General features: G+C 39.1%; 1 protein-coding gene across 2 annotated transcripts in view; it reads left to right on the top strand.

The window, feature by feature from the left end:
• MND1 (meiotic nuclear divisions 1) overlaps positions 1 to 16,752 on the top strand; it is a 39,703-nt gene extending 22,951 nt beyond the window's left edge. For both annotated transcript variants that reach the window (XM_061476474.1, XM_061476464.1), the window contains 2 exons: positions 14,786 to 14,830; positions 16,534 to 16,752. In XM_061476474.1, the coding sequence (XP_061332458.1) occupies positions 14,786 to 14,830; positions 16,534 to 16,640 (152 nt within the window). In that variant the 3' untranslated portion in view covers positions 16,641 to 16,752. The remainder of the gene's footprint in view (positions 1 to 14,785; positions 14,831 to 16,533) is intronic.
• The last annotated feature ends 1,845 nt before the right edge of the window (positions 16,753 to 18,597 follow it).

Genomic DNA, 18,597 nt, shown 5'->3' with positions numbered 1-18,597 from the left:
AGTGATACCATTTTCTACTAGCTGTACAAGTTAAATAATCCTTGTGGTTATTTTCAGTTAGATTGTCTGAGCAGATTACTAAGTCTACCTTATTTTAATTTTGAGTTAGAAGTCAGAGATGGCCATTATGTTATAAGGACACTGAGTTGGATTGTTTAGTGTAATACATTTTGTAATGGCCAGTTGTCACTTTCTACATTTGGGCTTTCCCTCTTCTTTCTTACTGACTTAAGCCTGTAAAGAAGTATTTCTGATGCTCAGTATAAAACTTCAGTCTATTAATTTCCAATCCCATATCTTAGAGATGCCTTGATTTTTATTGTGGTATTTTAGTGGTATATCAAATTGTCATCTGATTTCAGATTTCAAATTTGGTGAATGCTTTGCTAAGCCTTTTTAATTGCTCTTGCCTTAAAAGGAGCATTGCAGAAACAAACCTATTGTACAGTGATAAGCCTTGTTAAAACACACACTAATTCCAGGGTCAAAACAAAGTTTGGATGATTCATAGCAAATATCTGAAGACTCAACTAAAAGCTGAACATCTGTCTTGCTTCCTGAGTCTTGTGGTGGGAAAGTCATGTTTGGCCTAGTAACTAAATATACTATAATGCATATTCACAGGGGGGGGGAAATCAGTACTAAAATACCAACTCTAGTTTTTGCTGACTTCACTGTTTGTCCTTTTAATATCAGTAACAAATGTTCTGTTGTATGTTTTGGCTTGGTTTCCTTGGCTTTTGTATTAGAGAGCTGAAGTATAAACTCTAATGCCTTCCCAAATGTACAGCGTTAGAACACAGAATTTCAGTATTTGCATATAAAATTATCTACAGTAAATAGCAGAAGAAACAAGATTTAGGGACTGACCACTAGAGGAAGCTACATAATAGTCTGGGCTTGTGGATATATTTGGGTAATTCCATTTTACCTGTATGGGATTGTGAAAATATGACTAGAATCTCAAAATATGTAGATTTTGTCTAACAACCACAGCAGTTCAGTGGTTAAAGCTTATTTTTGACACTTGGAAATGTTGTTTAAGCCATCTTTTGTGAGTTGGGATTGAGTAATAAATTCTTCCTCAACATTAAAGGCAGTAAAACTGCCAAGAGTCATCAGAAGAAAAAAACGGGTTGGGGGTGCAAAAAACCCCTCTGTGATTTCATACTACTTCGTTACATTTTTAATCCTTGTTTTTTAATTCACTCTTTCTCAACTTTGAGGCATATTTTTGTAGGCTGGAGGATATTGTCCTGGGGAAGCAGTCATAGAGAAGAGATTCTCTATTCCTCTGGGAGAAAGGCTTGTAAGACATACCATGTGTGTATGCAAAGTTGGATACATGCAATGATGCTAGATTCCCTAAAGATTATGGTCAAGGACAAAGGAGTAGAGAATGCAAGCCTTCTATAGTTCATAATTTATCCATATTTTTGTAAGGCAAACAAAGAAATCGCCACATAACATCAGGATTAACCTGCTGCATAAGTTTAATTCTTTCTGTGTGTCGGAGAGAGGTGTTAGGGAACTTAATACAATTTCCCTGACAATTAATTTTATAGAAAGGTTTGTCTGGCAGTCCAGATATATAAATGATGTGGATTTTGCTCTGAGTTGTTGTCCAGCTTGTAACTACCAACACCTAAACATTTTCAGTGTTCACTGTAAAATAAACGTTTTTAGGATTTCAGACTTCTCATTCTTTCACTAATTAGAGGAATGTTGATCTACAGTATATTAAGATATTGCTGGGTCTTAGCTGTTTTTTTTTTTTCACAGTAGGCATGCTTTAGTTACTTTTTGCCTTTGCACAATAATCTCACAAGTAGTTACATACTGACTGATGCAAGCGACTTCCATGAGGTATGATCGCTGATATTTATAGGGCTAGTCTTAGATGTTGCCTGTCAGGATTCCTGTTTTATTTAGCATGTTTCTAGAATGCCAAATTGGTGTTAATTTTTGTCTTAGGCTTTTACCTTTAAAACGGTGATCTGAACATTTCAAGACAAACTATGTTCTCAAAAATCAGCAAACTGTCAGATACAACACATGTAACATAGCAATTTTGGTGTCAACTTTTTTACTTCTGCTCTCTTTGTTTATTTTCATCCTGTAGTAGAAGGCGTAAGTGGCTCAAATGGACAGGATTTCAAAGCACAAATATCCAGATTCCTTTTGAATCTGAAAGTGTGATCTCAGAGGCATTGCTACCAGTCCAGTTCAGGGTTAGATTATTTCGTAAGATTAATACTTACTTGGCTGTGTGAAAATAAACTTTGGGAAAACATCCAGACTTTACTGAATACCATGAAAATGCCATGCTTTATGTAGTATGTACCTGAAAGTGTCTTTTTTTTCATTGTGGAGGCCTCAAAAATTTCTAATTCTGATATGTATAAACACTGAAAATTTCAGCTTGACATACTGATGTGAAGAATTATATTGGGGTATATAGACAGTATGAGAAACAGTTTCTTCATTCATCTTAATATCTTAAAGCTGAATGCTGAAAAGGTAATGTTGATTTAGCTGCTGGATTTTGTGGGGTGCATAGTTTGGGGTTTGGGGTTTTTTTTAGGTTTTGGTTTGTTGTGGGGTTTTTTATTGAGACACCCAGCTATTAAGTTCTGTTATGTTCAAATTGGGTTGAATATATGTTATAGGTACAGATGTATTTAATGCCACAAAAACTTAACAGTAGATTCTTTTGGACATTTCTTATTAATACTGGGAATAGTCCCTGTTCCCAGAGAGGAAACAATAGTGAAGAAATTAAATGAAGATTAGACTAACCTGGCTTTAAAATTAGTTTCTTCAGTTTTACTCAAAATTCATCAAAATGCTGATAATATATAAAATGGTTTAACGGGGTTTCTTTTATATTTTGTGGCAAAGACTATTGTTTAGAAAACATATCGGAAAGGTTATTTGCACTAAAGAGCCTTGTCAGTGCTCTCAGTTAATGAACTATTAAGTAACTATTTTATATAAATGTAATGATTCATTTGGAAAAGCAAATGTCTACAAACACTTTTAAGCCCAGTCTAGGTGCCACAAGATTAATAGGCTACAGATCAAGTCTATACAGAGTGGGGTTTTAATCACTTCTAGATTCAATATGTTCAGTTTGCAATTAAGAGGATATTTTCCAGCTACTGACCATGAAATATGCACCTGGCATCTGAGACACAAGCTGTGCTTTTTATGGTTTATGCATCAATACCATTAACAGAGATCTGCAATTAGAAATTAGTCATTCTTTTGAAGTTAGACTTGTATCTCCACCCACAGTTGTGTTAGCCTTAGAGGGTTAAACTAAGCTTTCTTTGGAGCGAACCAGACACTTGCTTTAAAGTACACAAAAAATACTAGATATAAAAGTAAGCAGTCTTTTTTTTTTTACTTAGTCTCATCTTTATAGAGAATTGTATATTTAAGATATTCATCTCCTGAAGATCTAGATGAGGATATGACAGGAAATAGATAATGTATGTTCATGTCCATAACTTTTGGGCTACCTGCTGCTAACAAAAACAAAACCAGAAAGCCCACCCCCTATTTTTCCCCTTTTTTCCTCCTTCCTCATGGAGTACGAGAATGTATATGGAAGTGCACCAGTAATGAAAGAACACATTTCCTTGACTAACTGCATCAAGCTAAGGTATTTTCTGTGATTTCTCAACTCTCTAAACTGTTCTTTGACTGGCTTATCATTCAGTTGGAAGATTGGCAAATTAAATCACCTGTTCAAAAGCTACATTAAAAGACAAAGCAAAATGTTTTACCAAAGCTAAACCTAATTTTTAGAAAAAATTACGAATAAATCTATAAATGTACTTGTATATAATCATAGTTAAACACAGTAACAGTGCATGTAAATTTTAACTGTTAAGTTGAAAAGGAACAGGGTACTAATGACTGGAATTAAAAACGTAAACTTGATCACTAATGCTCTAAGCTCCTTTGGTAATCATAGCAAGTGAGAAGGAATTGCAAGTTTAAGCAGTATTTCTGCTCATTTATTTTAATCCTCCCCAATTTTCTCTCTCTTTAAAATCAAGGGAAGCTTGTTTGCAGTTCGGTTACTGAAAATGCTGGTCCTTTGACAGGCCAAGCATCTGCAGAGCAGAATCTGGCTGTGATTACACGAGGCCATAATATGATGGTTTAAGGACCTTCCCTGACAGAAGTAGGTTTAAAGAGTTCTCACCTTTGCCCTTAATTCCTGTGTTGTGGTTCACCAGTGATAAGAACAAGTTATCAGTTGGACTTAGCAACTTTTGGTGTATATATTGTTGGCTTGTGGTAGACTCCAACAATGTCTTTAAAATCTCTGCACCAAAGAGTGTGTCTTATAGTTTTTGCTGGCTTCTTCAGAAGGCTTTCATGCATGTGGGGCCCCCAACACAAGAGAGATGTGGACCTGCTCAAGCAAGTCTGGAGGAGTGCCACAGAGATGATCTGAGGGCTGGAGCACCTTTCCGATGGAGACAGGTTCAGAGAGTTGGGTTTCTTCAGCCTGGAGAAGAGAAGTCTCCAGGAGAATTCTAGAGCAGTTTCCAGTACGTAAAGGGAGACTACAGGAAATCTGGAGAAGGACTTTTTATAAGGACATATAGTGATAGGACAAGGTGGAATGGTTTTAAATTGAAAAAGGAGAATTTTGGATTAGATATTAAGGAAAATATTCTTCGCTATGAGGGTGGTGAGACACTGATTGAGATGTTGTGGTTGCCCTATCCCTGGAAGCATTCAAGGCCAGGTTGGATGGGGCTTTGAGCAACCTGGTCTAGTAGAAGGTATCCTTGCCTGTCGGAGAGAGCGACCGGAATCAAGAGAACGACTCAATATGAGTTATGCTTCTTGTTCATTTTATACAAATCCTTAACCCCTTATATACTATTTCTTACATGCACTTGCAGTGATTTGGCTGCATGATTGGATACATGTCCTGAAGACCCTTAGTGACTAACATATAATTGGTTAAACACAGGTGTGAGAACTCAACCTCGAAAGCTTGCCAACAGTTCACAGTTCTCATTAACTCGGTGAATTCCAGTCTCTTATCTTGCTTGCTTAAGCTTCTTTGGGCCTCTCATGGCCTTGCTGTATCTTTCAGGATTATTCAGAGTTTATGTACCAATTATGCATTCTCCCATGAGAACACTGTCTCCACACCTGCCCATTACAGGGGGGTTGGAACTGGATGGTCTTTAAAGCCCCTTCCAACTAAAACCATTCTATATGGTAATTTGTCATGCATCTCCTGGAATTTTTTGTCTTGCGGTAGTTCCCTAAAGATCAACCAGGGCTCTTCTGACCACCTAGGAGCACATCAGCTGACACATCTTCAAAGGGCATCTTCCTGAACTCTGAAATTAGTTGAACTGTGTAGAAAATGGATTTTGAAAGAACTGATAGAGAAGCAGGGGTAAGTGGCTTCTGGCACTTGGAAAAAAGGAGACTGTAACAGCCATGAAGAATAATGAGCAAAGGAGCACCAGGATAGAATGATGCAGCTTAAGATATATCTGCACATATATTCTGAAGGCACAGAGCTTAAAGTGAAATAAGGGGCTTTTGGCTGAAATTCAGCATGGTCATTTGGCTTTTGGCAAAAGGCCATAATTCTGTGTATTTCAGAGAATTTTTCTGTCTCTGTTTGGCCTAAAGTTTGGACTCCAGTGAAGAGGTTACTCTACAATGAAAAACCGACCTAAATATTTAGACACATGCATACATGTGTTTTTATACTTCAGGCACATTCTAACAAGGCTAATCTTCTGGGAGAGTGTCAACTTGGGCCAACTTGCTTTAAAACGAAGCTGCATTTTAGCTGGTTAAGTGAAAAAAAGGAAATTTTAAAATAGGTTGTTTTTTGTCAGTGGGGTTTTACTTCAACACACAGAGGCAGCTGGAAGATCAGCTGTTTAGTTATTATATATATAACACCCTGCTTAAATAAAATGGCTACTCTAGCAAGTTACCTCTTATTTTAAGTTAGATGAGAAATGTGTTGTCAATCTCGTATGTTAGGAAGTGTCCCATATGTTATGGGATAAGTTGTGTTTTCATTATGGGTTTATCTAGGTTAGGAATCTATATTAGGAATATACAGTGATATGTTGTACTTTGCTATTTGCCTGCAGACATTCTGCAGGACAGGTTGTATGTTTGCAAGACTAATCTTGGCACTGGTGGTATATTTCAGAGTACTTCCAGTGTTTTTTTCCCTCCTCACTTTAACATCTTATGAGCTAGTTTCACTGAAAAGAGCAGGGTATCAGAAAAACCAATTTGGAAACACCTAGAAGAACACAGATTTGTCTTTGCCACTGTAAGAGACCTTTGTTGATTGGGAGAAGTTTGTCTTTGGTGTTTTGCCTCAGTTTTGGATGATACTATGTTAAGGAAAGTAAGGAAATACAGTCCTAATGAAACTGCAGTAGTGTCAATCTAAAACTATAATTGTATCAAGGTGTATTCATCCATAATTCAGTATCAGAAATGGGGTAGAATCAATGAAGCTCTATAATAGGGTCTGTGCTTCTGCTCAGTATTTATATTGATGAGGCGGATAATAGAAGACATACTTTTGTTACATTTGCACATGGCAAAACTAGGAGAGGCTGCATGGACCAAGGACAAGGTGAGATTTCAAAATGAGCATGACAAATTGTAAAGATCTAAAAAATACCAAATAAAAGTCAGTGGTGGGAAGCGCAAGGACATATGCACGTTCAAGGGTATTATGTAATGCAAATTATCTGGAGCAGCTGCTGAAGGGGGAAGGGTTTGAAAAGATGTTATAGTAGTTTACAGGTTGATTTTTGAGACATTTTTCTTGTGAAAAGCAAAATCGCCATACTAAGATATGGAAATCAGCAATTAAATGTGTGAAAAAAATCTTTCTACTCAGGTTGGCTTTAGTGAAGGTTCAGCTATATCACTGCAGCAGTGTTGGATATCATATTTGAGAGATATATAACTATCTAGGGAGAATTCAAGAGTAGAGTAAAAAGACCAGACATAGAGCAGCTGCATTCTAGGAGAAAAAAACTTACAAAAATAGAGCTCAAAAGACAGTTGTTTCTGGTGGGTTTCTGTATCTCCTTTAAAAAAGGAAAGGTATAGCCTGTTGCTCAGGTTCACAGAGAACTTGGCGATAAGTAATAGCCTTAAATTGCACAGGAAAAGTAAGTTGGATGAAAAACTATTCTAATGATTGCAATAACCAAACACAGAACTAGATTGCCTGGGAAGGTTGTAAAAGCCTTTACACCGGAACCTTAAAACCAAGCTACAAATACCTTAGAAATGGCATAGGTAAGTTTGAACATGTATTGAATCATGGCTACAGAGGGTGAAGGACCTCCTGTGATGCCTTCCAGACTCTTATCTGCAGCTTCCATGACACCAGGCACGCAGCAGAGTGACATGCTGAACTAGGCAAAACCCACGGGGCTCTGGGATGGGCTTCCTGGTGAAATGCATTTTAGCAGCACAGAAGTTTGTGAGTTCCTTTAGCAGCGCAGTGAGTATGGTGTTTATTAGTAAACGAAGTGAGGAGGGAGGACCTCTCCCCTGAAAGAAAAACAGTGTTGTTAGGGAGCCGTGAATGAAGAGGTGGTGTGCTTGTTTCCCTTTTGTAGAAACATTGCTTCCCTCTGTTCTTTGCATAAGAATAGATGAATTTTAGATAAGCAACTAGGATTTCAGCAGAATACTTTTTCAGGTAGAATACTTGAAAGGTAAATGGTCTTTTTTTTTTTCTGTGGCTATGTGATTATAATCCACTTAAGTGCAAGAGCATGTCTTTTGTGTAGAGGCATCTTTTGGTAGCAGTTCTGACAAATTCCATTGGATGCTCTTTCAAAGAGACACTGTGTACATCCTGATGGAATTTGACAGTGTGACCTTTTCATGTGGGACAGAGGGTGCTTTTGCTGATGTGACTTGACACTTTTTTCAAACACACTAACAAAGATTCAGACCCTTTAAAAGCATATTTCCTGATACGTGGATCAGCTTATTACTAGCTTTCCTGTGCACTGCCATGTCTCATCATGTAGCAAGACTGGCCCTATGTTATGTATTTGCTCAGGTTTATTTTCAAGCAAATATATATATATATATACACACAAGTACACATACAGCTGTGCAGCTGAAATACTAATTCATTCATATATCAATTTTTTTAGTATTTTTCTATCACAAATGGCTTATATTGTGTTCTATGCTTTTCAAAATAGTTGTAGATGAGTAGGTAGGATTCATAATTGTCAGCACTTGCTTGTAGTTCTGAAACTTACTCCTTTTTATGAATTAGTATAAATGAATGTCAGTATAAATAGTTCTATTGAATTTGTGATTTTTTAAATGAGAAATAATATTTATGCATTAATTTGAATTTAGTAATGAATTCTGAAGCATTGTGACCTGTTGATTAATATCATGGGGATAAGTGTTATGTGGGATACTGGAGTATGGGGGAAGAATGATGTGTTATTTTGGATTCAAAGGACTTGACAGAATCTGATGTGCTATCACTCTTCTGCACAAGAGCTCTTTATTCTGCTTATAAGAGGAAACACCATTTTGGGAAGCATGTGGGAAGGTAAAGACTGCATATAGTGTGAAGGTATCTTCGCCTAATACTTGGTCACAAAACATTTTTCTAAAGCTGTTCTTGCTATGTTGTGAGCTACCCCATGACAGTGTTGTAGACTGCTTAGTCTCACGCATACTCAAATATGGACTTTAAAGAAGCCACTTCATCACGTCGCTGCCATGAATAGTTGCCAGTGGCAAGCTACAGTCTCTTGATCAGTCTCTTGTGTCAGTCTGTGGATGAATACATCAGTAAGAGTTACTAGGCAATTACCCTTTGTACTCTCTGTGGATGACAAGTGTATAATTTGTATGTTCACCTTCTAGCCTGGCCTTTAGAGATGGGCTTTTTAATTGCATAGGATGTTTTCACTAATGGGAAAGATTTCAGAAGCTGTGCATCATAGGGTATTATAATGATACCTCTTCAAGAGAGGTGGGGAAACACACATCTGTCATAGTGTGATGACAGCAAGGTATAACAGTGTTTCTGGAAAGTGAGGGCAGCCTGTGAGCAGGGGAATGCATAACTCTGCAGAAGGCAGTGGGTAATCAGAGTCACTGGAGATTCAAGTTCACATATTGTTCTTCCAGTAGTTGCCATTTTTCATATTTAAATTCAGTGTAAGTGGATGAAGAATTACTACTGGAATTCAAATCCAGTTAATGCAATTAATTTACCCTGACCAGTTTCATGAGAGAGATTGGGTCTCTTTGGGCTAATATTTCTCACTGGCCCCTGAGAACAGTTGCAGCTGTTCTCTGCATTCCATGTAGAAGATTTGCAAGTCACACTGTAAAGTACTCCCTTGCCCACATGCTGAAGACTGCAGTTGTATTTCGCATGTATCTACTAACAGTCCCACAGGTTGATGGGTGACTGTTTTCTAGGAGAGATGCTAATTGCCTCTGCAGTCATGTGCCTTTCGAGTGAGGAAATGCATACAATATTCTTGTGGCATTAGTTGCGGTAGGTCAAAACTGGCACCAAACTGTGATAGCTTTATAAAAATAACTAGGTTTTGTTATTCTGTAGAAACAGAGGTTCATTCCTGGACCTGAAAACTTTTACTTACAGTAATCCTTAAAATCATCCTCAAAATGCCAGAGTAGAAACAAGGAGAGGAAAGAAAGCTACAGCTCTTTGTTAATTTCCAAGTCTGTAGGTTAATGGGAGCACGTTCTGGCTGTTGAGAGTTATTTATTCATCTATTTATTATACAGCTATTGGAGCTGTAATGTGTTACCTTTGATTGTTTTATTTTGAATCCTATTCAGTAACTGTTTCTTTAGTATTCCTTTAATGATACGTGCAGGACTTAAGCTTTTAGAAAGAACCTAAAAGTAGGTTTAAAAATGTTTTTGAGGAAATGGTGGTGGTTGTGGCTACCATAATTGTTGTTTACCCATAGAAGTGGCCAAAGTCTAACAGAAAGACTAACTTAGTCTATCTAGTCTTATTCTCCTTAACTACATGTATATTGTCTTGATAAAACATGTAGCGGTCTTATCCCTGTGGAAGTATTTGAGGCTTCAACAGGCTTTTGCCATTCCATTTTGGAATGCAAATAAGACCTTTAATTCCACCACCACCATCACCACCCCCTTCCAGGAACAAAGTGAGCAAATCTGGGGGAAAGGAAGAAGGAAAAGAGGAAAGAGGAGGCTGTAGTTCTGCAGTATGCAGAGAATGATTGTAGGTCTCCCTGAGTCAGATCAGGAAAAATGTGGCCTTCCTGTGTTAAGATTTGAGCCAATATGTATTGCCAGTTCAGATTTGTTCAGAAATACTGCAGTGTTAATGTTTTGTGCTGCTGGCCTTTGCCCCTGACCAGGTATGTCCATTTGCTTTAAAAGGGTTCCTACTGCACCTCCTATAGCTGTCCACATGCCCTTTTGTCAGCTCTGTCTCCTGATCTGCTCCCAAATCCCAGCAGGTCACTGGTAGAATGTCACTTGCCTGCATTAGAAAGCATGTTTTTAACCCTCCCTCACTTTATTTTTAGACATTCATTGCTGCTGGACCTTCCTTTCCATACCTTTGCTTTCCTGTAAGGGGGTACGGAGGATTGTCTCTGTGGTAAGGACAATCACAGATGCCTAGGAAAATGGCTCTGTTCTTAGGAAAAAGCCCAGAATCTGGGCTTCTTGAGTTCCCCACAGTTCCCCCGAGGTAGCCTGGGGTTCAGGGCAGAAGAAACTTCCATAAAGACTGGTCAGTTCTAACTCTTTGACTCTTAGCCTTTCACCATTTAAGGCACATTTCCTGATTTTGCTAACATAACATGCCAGTGTTGCAAGCAATGCTGCTCCTGGGCTTTGCATTGCTGTACTCACAGTGGTTGCTTTTTTTCAGTTTAGGAGAGAAAATGCAAGCTTCTATTTTCCTGCTCTGAAAATGCTAACTGTGCCTGAAATTAGTTAGTAAAGGATACAGGTGTGTGCCTCAGCCATGTGAATGACTTGTATTCTGCACACATGGGATCAGGAAAGCCTATTGATGCATTATCACACAAATTGGTGGAATAACTACATAACATTCAGAACAATGGATTATATACCAGTTGTATATATTGTCTGCTTTTGTGCAGATGTAAAGCTACAGAATTAACTAGGGCCTAATAGTGGTAATGAGAACATCTGGAAGCATCTGGATCATATGTTGCCTCCTGTATTGCTCACCTTTTCTGCATATTTGACCCTTTCATTGCCTTGCACAGCTTTGGTACTGGAACATTATTGAGTAGCTGTCAGAAATCAAGCTCTGATAGAGCAGCTCTGGTCACCAGGAAGACCAGCAGGGTTCCAGCCAAGCTCAGGACCCAAAGGTTGTGTTAATATGTCTCTACTTTTTACAGTTCACACAGCTTGTGTCCTGATTTTTCTTTGGTATATGTATATTTAAGTTCCTATGCTATTATCATCTTTAGATCTTAAACTGTCTTATTTAATGCAGTCTAAAAACCAGGAGGCCAATGGCTGTGTGGTGCTGTGGAGCTAGAGAATAAGCAATTGGAAGTAGCATGTCTTTGAGCTATAGCAGTTAATAAAAAAGGAGCATCTGGGGATGGCTGTTTTACTCCTTCATCTTTTCCTCACCCTCCATGCACAGGCACTTATAGATGATGAAACCAATGAAAGTCCAAACAAGCAACTATAAAAGGCTTCTAGAAAGTAGGTAGTGGGCAGATGCCTTCATGTCTGTCAGTTCTTGTGGTAGAGTCAGGCATTTCTGGAAGATGTTGACAATGAGGCAGATTTAGCTGGTGCCTTCAGGTGATGAAGGTCCATAACTACCAATACCTGTCTGTCCTTCATCTTTCAGGCATGGTGTTGGATACAGCAGGCAGAAAAGATCCTGCAGTGGGACCATAGGTAAGGGTTGAGCCTGACCCCAGGGAACTTAAATCTTGTCTTCAGATAGCTAAATGCTTGGCCCATAGCTATGAGGCAACAGCTGGGGTGATGACATAGTAGTTTCTGGAGATGGATGATGTGTTTCCCCCACCCCAGATTGAAAAAGGAATATGAAGAGAAAATTTAAGTGAAGGAAGCGGTGGTTAAGCAGAGTGCAGTGCCATCCTGCAGCAGTGGCAGTGACTGTCCCACCTGATGACAAGAGAAGGTGCAAGAAGGTGTCTTGCAGCTTGCCAGGCTAGCTGGTGTTGCTGTTAATACATGCCTGATAGTCTAAGCAACTGTCAGCATGGCAGAGTACATCCATACGTGCATCCCCATGGTGCTATCACATACATGGGGTGTGTGGGGTAAATGGGAAATAGCAAGCAGCAAACGCCTCAGCCTCTTGTGAATGCATTTCCTGGAGATGCTGTGTGCCCGAGGCTTTGTAAGTCCTCATTTCCCCAGCTCTGAGGCCCCTGGCAGCAGAGTAACGTGGGGGATGCGTGTTACCAGTCTCTAAGGCAGCCTCTTCTTTGATATTCAACCAGATTGTTTGAACATCACCTTCCCCATTCTGAAGTTCTGCCTCCGCTTGTGATCCTTCCACACTTCTACCATGACACTTTGCTGCCAGTCTGTGATCAGTCCCAGGTGGTGCATGGAGAGAATGAGAAGGTTAAAATAGTTCTTCTTTTAGTTTTTATAACTTCTATCTCAGCAGTTCATTCTGTTCAGGGTTTTTTTGTTTTTTGTTATTTCTCTGCTATTTAAGTCATTGAAGGCACTGCCCGCTGCAGGATTTTCCCATTATAGCTTCCTGCTCTTGCTACCATTATCTCACTTCTAGCCACAACTCGGTTATAAGAAGCCCCTGCCATTCTAATCACCCTGTTGCCCAGCCCGTATCTGTTGATCACCCCAACCTTTTCTTTGACAGACATAAAAAGTCACATTTTTAAAAACACATGATCACATGAAACGTGACCATCATCAAAACACACAATTTAACATGCATAAGCAGTATTTAAAGGGTGACAATTTACCATGTTGCCACTATTGTTTTTCTTTTTAAAGCACCATACTGTCTGGTCACTGGGCTTTAAGCATAGGGCTATGTGCTGAAAGCTGCAGAAGCCGAGAGCTGCTGTGTGATGCAGAAGCTTAGCTGGTTAGCTGCTTCCAGCAAAACAGAGTTTTCCACTGAGACCTGGTGGATGCTGTGGACTAGGCTGGCTCACCCATCATCAAGCTGCTGTCACCTTGCAGCTCTGGATCTACGGAGTTTAATACTGTCCTATATCTCCCCCATAGCTTTGTTTCAAACTTCAGTACTTGGAGTCAGATAAAGCTTTACAGTTTTACTTCAGAGTTCAGGAAAATGCTGAGGGAAGTATTATTGCTAACACATGTAAAATCTTGACTGCTGAAAGCTGTTACTCTGCAGACTTGCTTTCAGTAGCGTTAGGTAAAGTTCTGTTCAAAATGCCATTGGCTGTCAGTATGCTGTCAATGCTGCCAGTCATGGGACTGAACAAGTGGGGGTGGCAACAAGCAGTCAGCAAAGGAAAATAAGGAGTATCTCTCAAGGCAGGAATAACTTGAATTTCTGATGTATGCAAGCAAGCAAAAATGCAGTCTTATCCACTCCCTTTTTTTTTCCTTCCCATCTTTTTCACTTCACACTGTGCCTATAATTATAGGCCTTTTCTAGAAGCTCCACTGGTTTTGAAATGGTATTTTACTGTTTTAAATATTTTTCACATCAGTTACTGATGTATTAAGGGCGGAATAATGACTGTTTGCCTTCCTGTGTGCTGGCAAATGATTTTTCAACATAATTTCATTTTGCCTGAAGTATAATCTTTATAACAATAGATAGCTGATCATATATTCACTTCTCAGTACCCTGGAGACAGATTTCATGCTGACCATTCAAATGAGTATTATCATGCAAGTAGTAACAAGACCAAGTGGGAATAACTAAGCTATGTGTAGGCGTGAGAACCATAATGATTCTGATAAATTCCCACGTTACAAACCAACCTGTTTGATTTGCTTCAGTACTTACTTTAATGGGAGCAAGGTGATCTAAGAGGAATTTTTCTTGATGCTGCTTTGCCTCATGGAAACTATAGAAAAGCTATTTGTAGTGATGGCATTTTACTAATATGCATTTTTCTCTAGAGCAATGGTAAGGGAAGGAAGCCAAGTTTAATAACCAGGAACACTACTTTCTCTTCCTTTCATTGAGGCAGTTCTTAAAAGCCCGGGAAACCTTCCAGAGTGATATGATAAGCTTTTGGATTAATGTGATCGGCTGTTACCCTTTTCCTTATCTATAAAGTCATGCATACCTATGTGATGGGTTACTTATGTATAGAGAGGATTATAAAATATTTTCCGTCTCTGTTGCCTTTAATATCTTCAGGCCATGTATCTAGTTCCAATCTTGGTACAGACGATTAAGGCCTCAGGCAAACCAAACCAGGATTATTTCATTTTAAAATACACTTCAAAAACTCACACTTGTTCATATGGTATCTTTTATGTTCCTTTGCTCCTGTTTTTCTTTAACTTCAGTCTGTCCTTGCTGGAATGTTAAAATTATAAAATAGAAGAAGGGTTTGGAAGCAGTGGAAAAACTCCCTTATATTGTGTGGTTCCCTAAAAATTACATCAATAAAAATCTAATCTTTGTGCCTTGCCACTATGGTATGATTTTACTGTGATGTATGATATTTTGTTGTGGTTTTCTTCTCTATTTCAGGCCAAACAAACAAAGTAGCCAAGGAGGCAGCCAACAGATGGACTGGTGGGTATGCACTTACATTGCTTAACACAGCTTCAGACTAGAGCAATTTCAGTAAAAGACCTACTCATTGATAAGAATTCTAAACTAGATTTGGACCTGATGCAGGATAGACCTCGCTTACAAAAGCATGCAGGAATATATTTTACTTGTAAATGATCACGGTTCAGACGAAGAGTACATTTTCTCAGTTTAGTTACTGAATGTACTTCACATCACATAATGGATTTGTTCTTCTGGTGCAGTCTTGCACACTGCGTTAAGACCTACAATTTGTTTTCTTGATTGAGTTGTAATCTCTTAACATCAGGAAAACATTAATAGAAAGAGACTGGAAATAGCTGTGTCCAGGTATTCAGAAGTTTAATTCTCCTGTTTTGAGTTTTTGTCTGTTTCTAAAAAGTAGAATGTTTTGTGGAACCTTAGTGCTGCTATCATATGATGGATGCTAATATAACATAGGTATTTCTCATACTAATTTGTCGGCTTTGACAAGTTGGAAAAATGCTGCATGGTTTTTAGGAAGGTTACTGTGGTAACATTTTCATGGAAGTTTAACTCAATCTTCTGTTTTTTGCTTAGCTTTGCTATATTGCTATATGTTTCCATTTTGCAGAGCAAGCAATACGTATGTCTTTTTTAATTATTTAGAATATAATTTTAATTTTTCGGTTAGAATTCATCTACTACTGATAGACTGCTCACCCTCATTGGTTATGCCAAGTGCAGTAGGATATCATTGTCATAGTCTTTTGACTATTACTATTTTATAACTTCATTTGCACTGGGTTTTTTACTGCATATGAGGAAATGAAGTTATGTATTTGAAAATTACTTTTGGGAGTACTGTTGTGAGGGCTTTCTGCTGTTGATGACAGGCTGTTCTCAAGGTCTTGAGAGAGGTAAAGGAACTATGCCTCAGCCTGTAGAAAGTGCTTTTGCTGTTTAATTAGACAATTAGGTTATGTGCTGCAGCATATTTCTCTTCTCATGAGACAGTTTTAAAACCAAATGTCTGGTTAAAGACAAGAAAATATTTCTAAGGTGTGTAGGCACAGAGAACACTTCCTGTCTTTAATGAATGCTGTAATTTATGGGTGTTAGGAATGACGTAGTGAGTTTCAATCAATACTGCAGTGAAAAATAATGTTAAATTGAAAAGACTGTATATGCTAAAATAATAGTCATGCGATGCTAAAAAGAAGTGCTGACTAAAATAAAGCTACTTTTTTTCTTTTTAACTTTCAGGCAAAATGTGTGTTATCTGAGCAAACACAAGCAGGACTAGAATGGACCTTGTAGTTAATTTGAATCTTTTCACAGTTGTAGACAGCCACACAGCAGGTGTCTAGTTGAAAAGGGACATAAGAAATACTTATTATGCATATTCACACTTAGCTCATCACTCTACAGCAGGCTTACACTGTAATTGTGCCTTTCAGTCTTCCCATAAGAAAGAAGCAAGGAAAGATTAAGGGAACCTCCAAAAAAAAGGAAGACTTATTTTACTCAGTATCGAGTAAAAGGATGTCATTAACAAAAGCCTCCTGTTTTCTGTTCTAAATCTACTTAATAATGATATTCCCCATTATGTACCTTTTTCATCTATACAGACATAATGCAAATGGAAGGATTTTGTTGTAGCCAAAACTAATTCATGCTTCCCTTAAATACTCAAAACTGGATCTTTTTCATTCTGTTTACAGACAATATCTTCTCAATAAAGTCCTGGGCCAAACGTAAATTTGGATTTGAAGAGAGCAGAATTGACAAAGGTTTTGGAATCCCAGAAGATCTGGATTACATTGATTAGTGTTCAGCAGTTGATGACTGACACAGTTGTACATAGTTTGTTTAAATATTCTCAGTTGGCATTTCAATGTGTATCTGAATCTTTTCCGAGCAGCTTTATAATTTGCAGGTTTTGTTAAAGTAAATAAAATGATAAAAACTTGTTGCATTTCGTTTTTTCCCTTGTACTCTGTGGATAGTAAACCTCTTGGTTTCATCCCTGAGACAGAAATGGGCAGGGGTTATAGGAAATGATTATCACAAAGTCCTGAGACTGGTATTTACTCTTCTTTTGCTTAACTAGGAGTAGTACTAACAGTGAGAAGCTCCAGGGATTTACATTAGAATATGACGAAGTCTTTGAAATGGATACAGCAAGAGACAATAAGGAATACAAAGATTTCCCTTTTCCCCCTTTCCTCCCCCTCCCTCTGCCAAAGGAATAAACGAGCCATAATCCATTCATGGAAAATAGTGAAACAGTAATAATATGAATAGAAAAGCTGAGCTCTGATTTCAAGTTGTTCTTTACAAGCAGTCCTAGCAACACAGTAAGTTTAGGGCTGAAATTTTGTTTAGTTTTGGAAAATACTAGTTTATCAGAGCAAAATCTGTTCCAGTGCATATACTGGATTTGACACCGAGAAAGTGTAACTAGTCAAGATTGTTGCTGCAGAGGAGAAGGAGCAAAGATCGCCCATACATGCATTTGCACTACAGTGCACCAAGGTTTAGGATGTTAATTTGGGATGTGGGAGACTGAATTCAATTTCAGAGAATCATAGAATCGTTAGGGTTGGAAAGGACCTTAAGATCATCAAGTTCCAACCCCCCTGCCATGGGCATGGACACCTCACACTAAACCATCTCGCCCAAGGCTTCATCCAACCTGACCTTGAACACTGCCAGGGATGGAGCATTCACAGCTTCCCTGTGCAACCCATTCCTGTGCCTCACCACCCTGACAGGAAAGAATTTCCTCCTTATATCCAATCTAAACTTCCCCTGTTTAAGTTTTAACCCATTGCCCCTTATCCTGTCACTACAGTCCCTAAAGAAGAGTCCCTCCCCAGCATCCCTATAAGGTCCCCTTCAGATACTGGAAGGCTGCTATGAGGTCTCCATGCAACCTTCTCTTCTCCAGGCTGAGCAGCCCCAACTTTCTCAGCCTGTCTTCATACAGGAGGTGCTCCAGTCCCCTGGTCATCCTTGTGGCCCTCCTCTGGACTTGTTCCAACAGTTCCATGTCCTTTTTATGTTGAGGACCCCAGAACTGCACACGATACTCCAGGTGAGGTCTCACAAGAGCAGAGTAGAGGGGCAGGATCACCTCCTTTGACCTGCTGGTCACACTCCTTTTGATGCAGCCCAGGATACGGTTGGCTTTCTGGGCTGCCAGCGCACACTGCAGCTGGCTCATGTTCATTTTCTCATCAACCAACACCCCCAAGTCCTTCTCCGCAGGGCTGCTCTGAATCTCTTCTCTGCCCAACCTGTAGCTGTGCCTGGGATTGCTCCGACCCAGGTGTAGGACCTTGCACTTGTCATGGTTAAACCTCATGAGGTTGGCATCAGCCCACCTCACAAGCGTGTCAAGGTCCCTCTGGATGGCATTCCTTCCCTCCAGCATATCAACCGAACCACACAGCTTGGTGTCATCGGCAAACTTGCTGAGGGTGCACTCAGTGCCACTGTCCATGTCACTGACACAGATTTGCTGTTCAAAATTGAGCATCTTTGGGTTTATGCACGCTTTTCAGTTTCAGGGTAAAAAGCAGCCAACCAAAATAACAACAAATTTCAGAATGCCTCATTTTTGCTAGGTGACAAGTTTACTTCTAGCTCTGATTGGTGTGTGGCTACAGAAGAGAGGAGCAGAGTGTGCAGCCTGGTCTTGTACCTCCCACAGCTACAAATGGCGTTTCTGCTGTACAGCTGGAGGATATAAGCTTTACCTTTTGGAGGCAGGTGGTAGATGT

The sequence above is a fragment of the Pezoporus flaviventris genome, unplaced genomic scaffold, assembly GCF_033815535.1.
Source record: "Pezoporus flaviventris isolate CSIRO_AGI_PZ_B2104156 unplaced genomic scaffold, CSIRO_AGI_Pfla_v1 ptg000002l, whole genome shotgun sequence".
Lineage (NCBI taxonomy): Eukaryota > Metazoa > Chordata > Aves > Psittaciformes > Psittacidae > Pezoporus > Pezoporus flaviventris.
The sequence above is the reverse complement of the archived record's forward strand: the minus strand, read 5'-3'. Positions and strand labels throughout refer to the sequence as shown.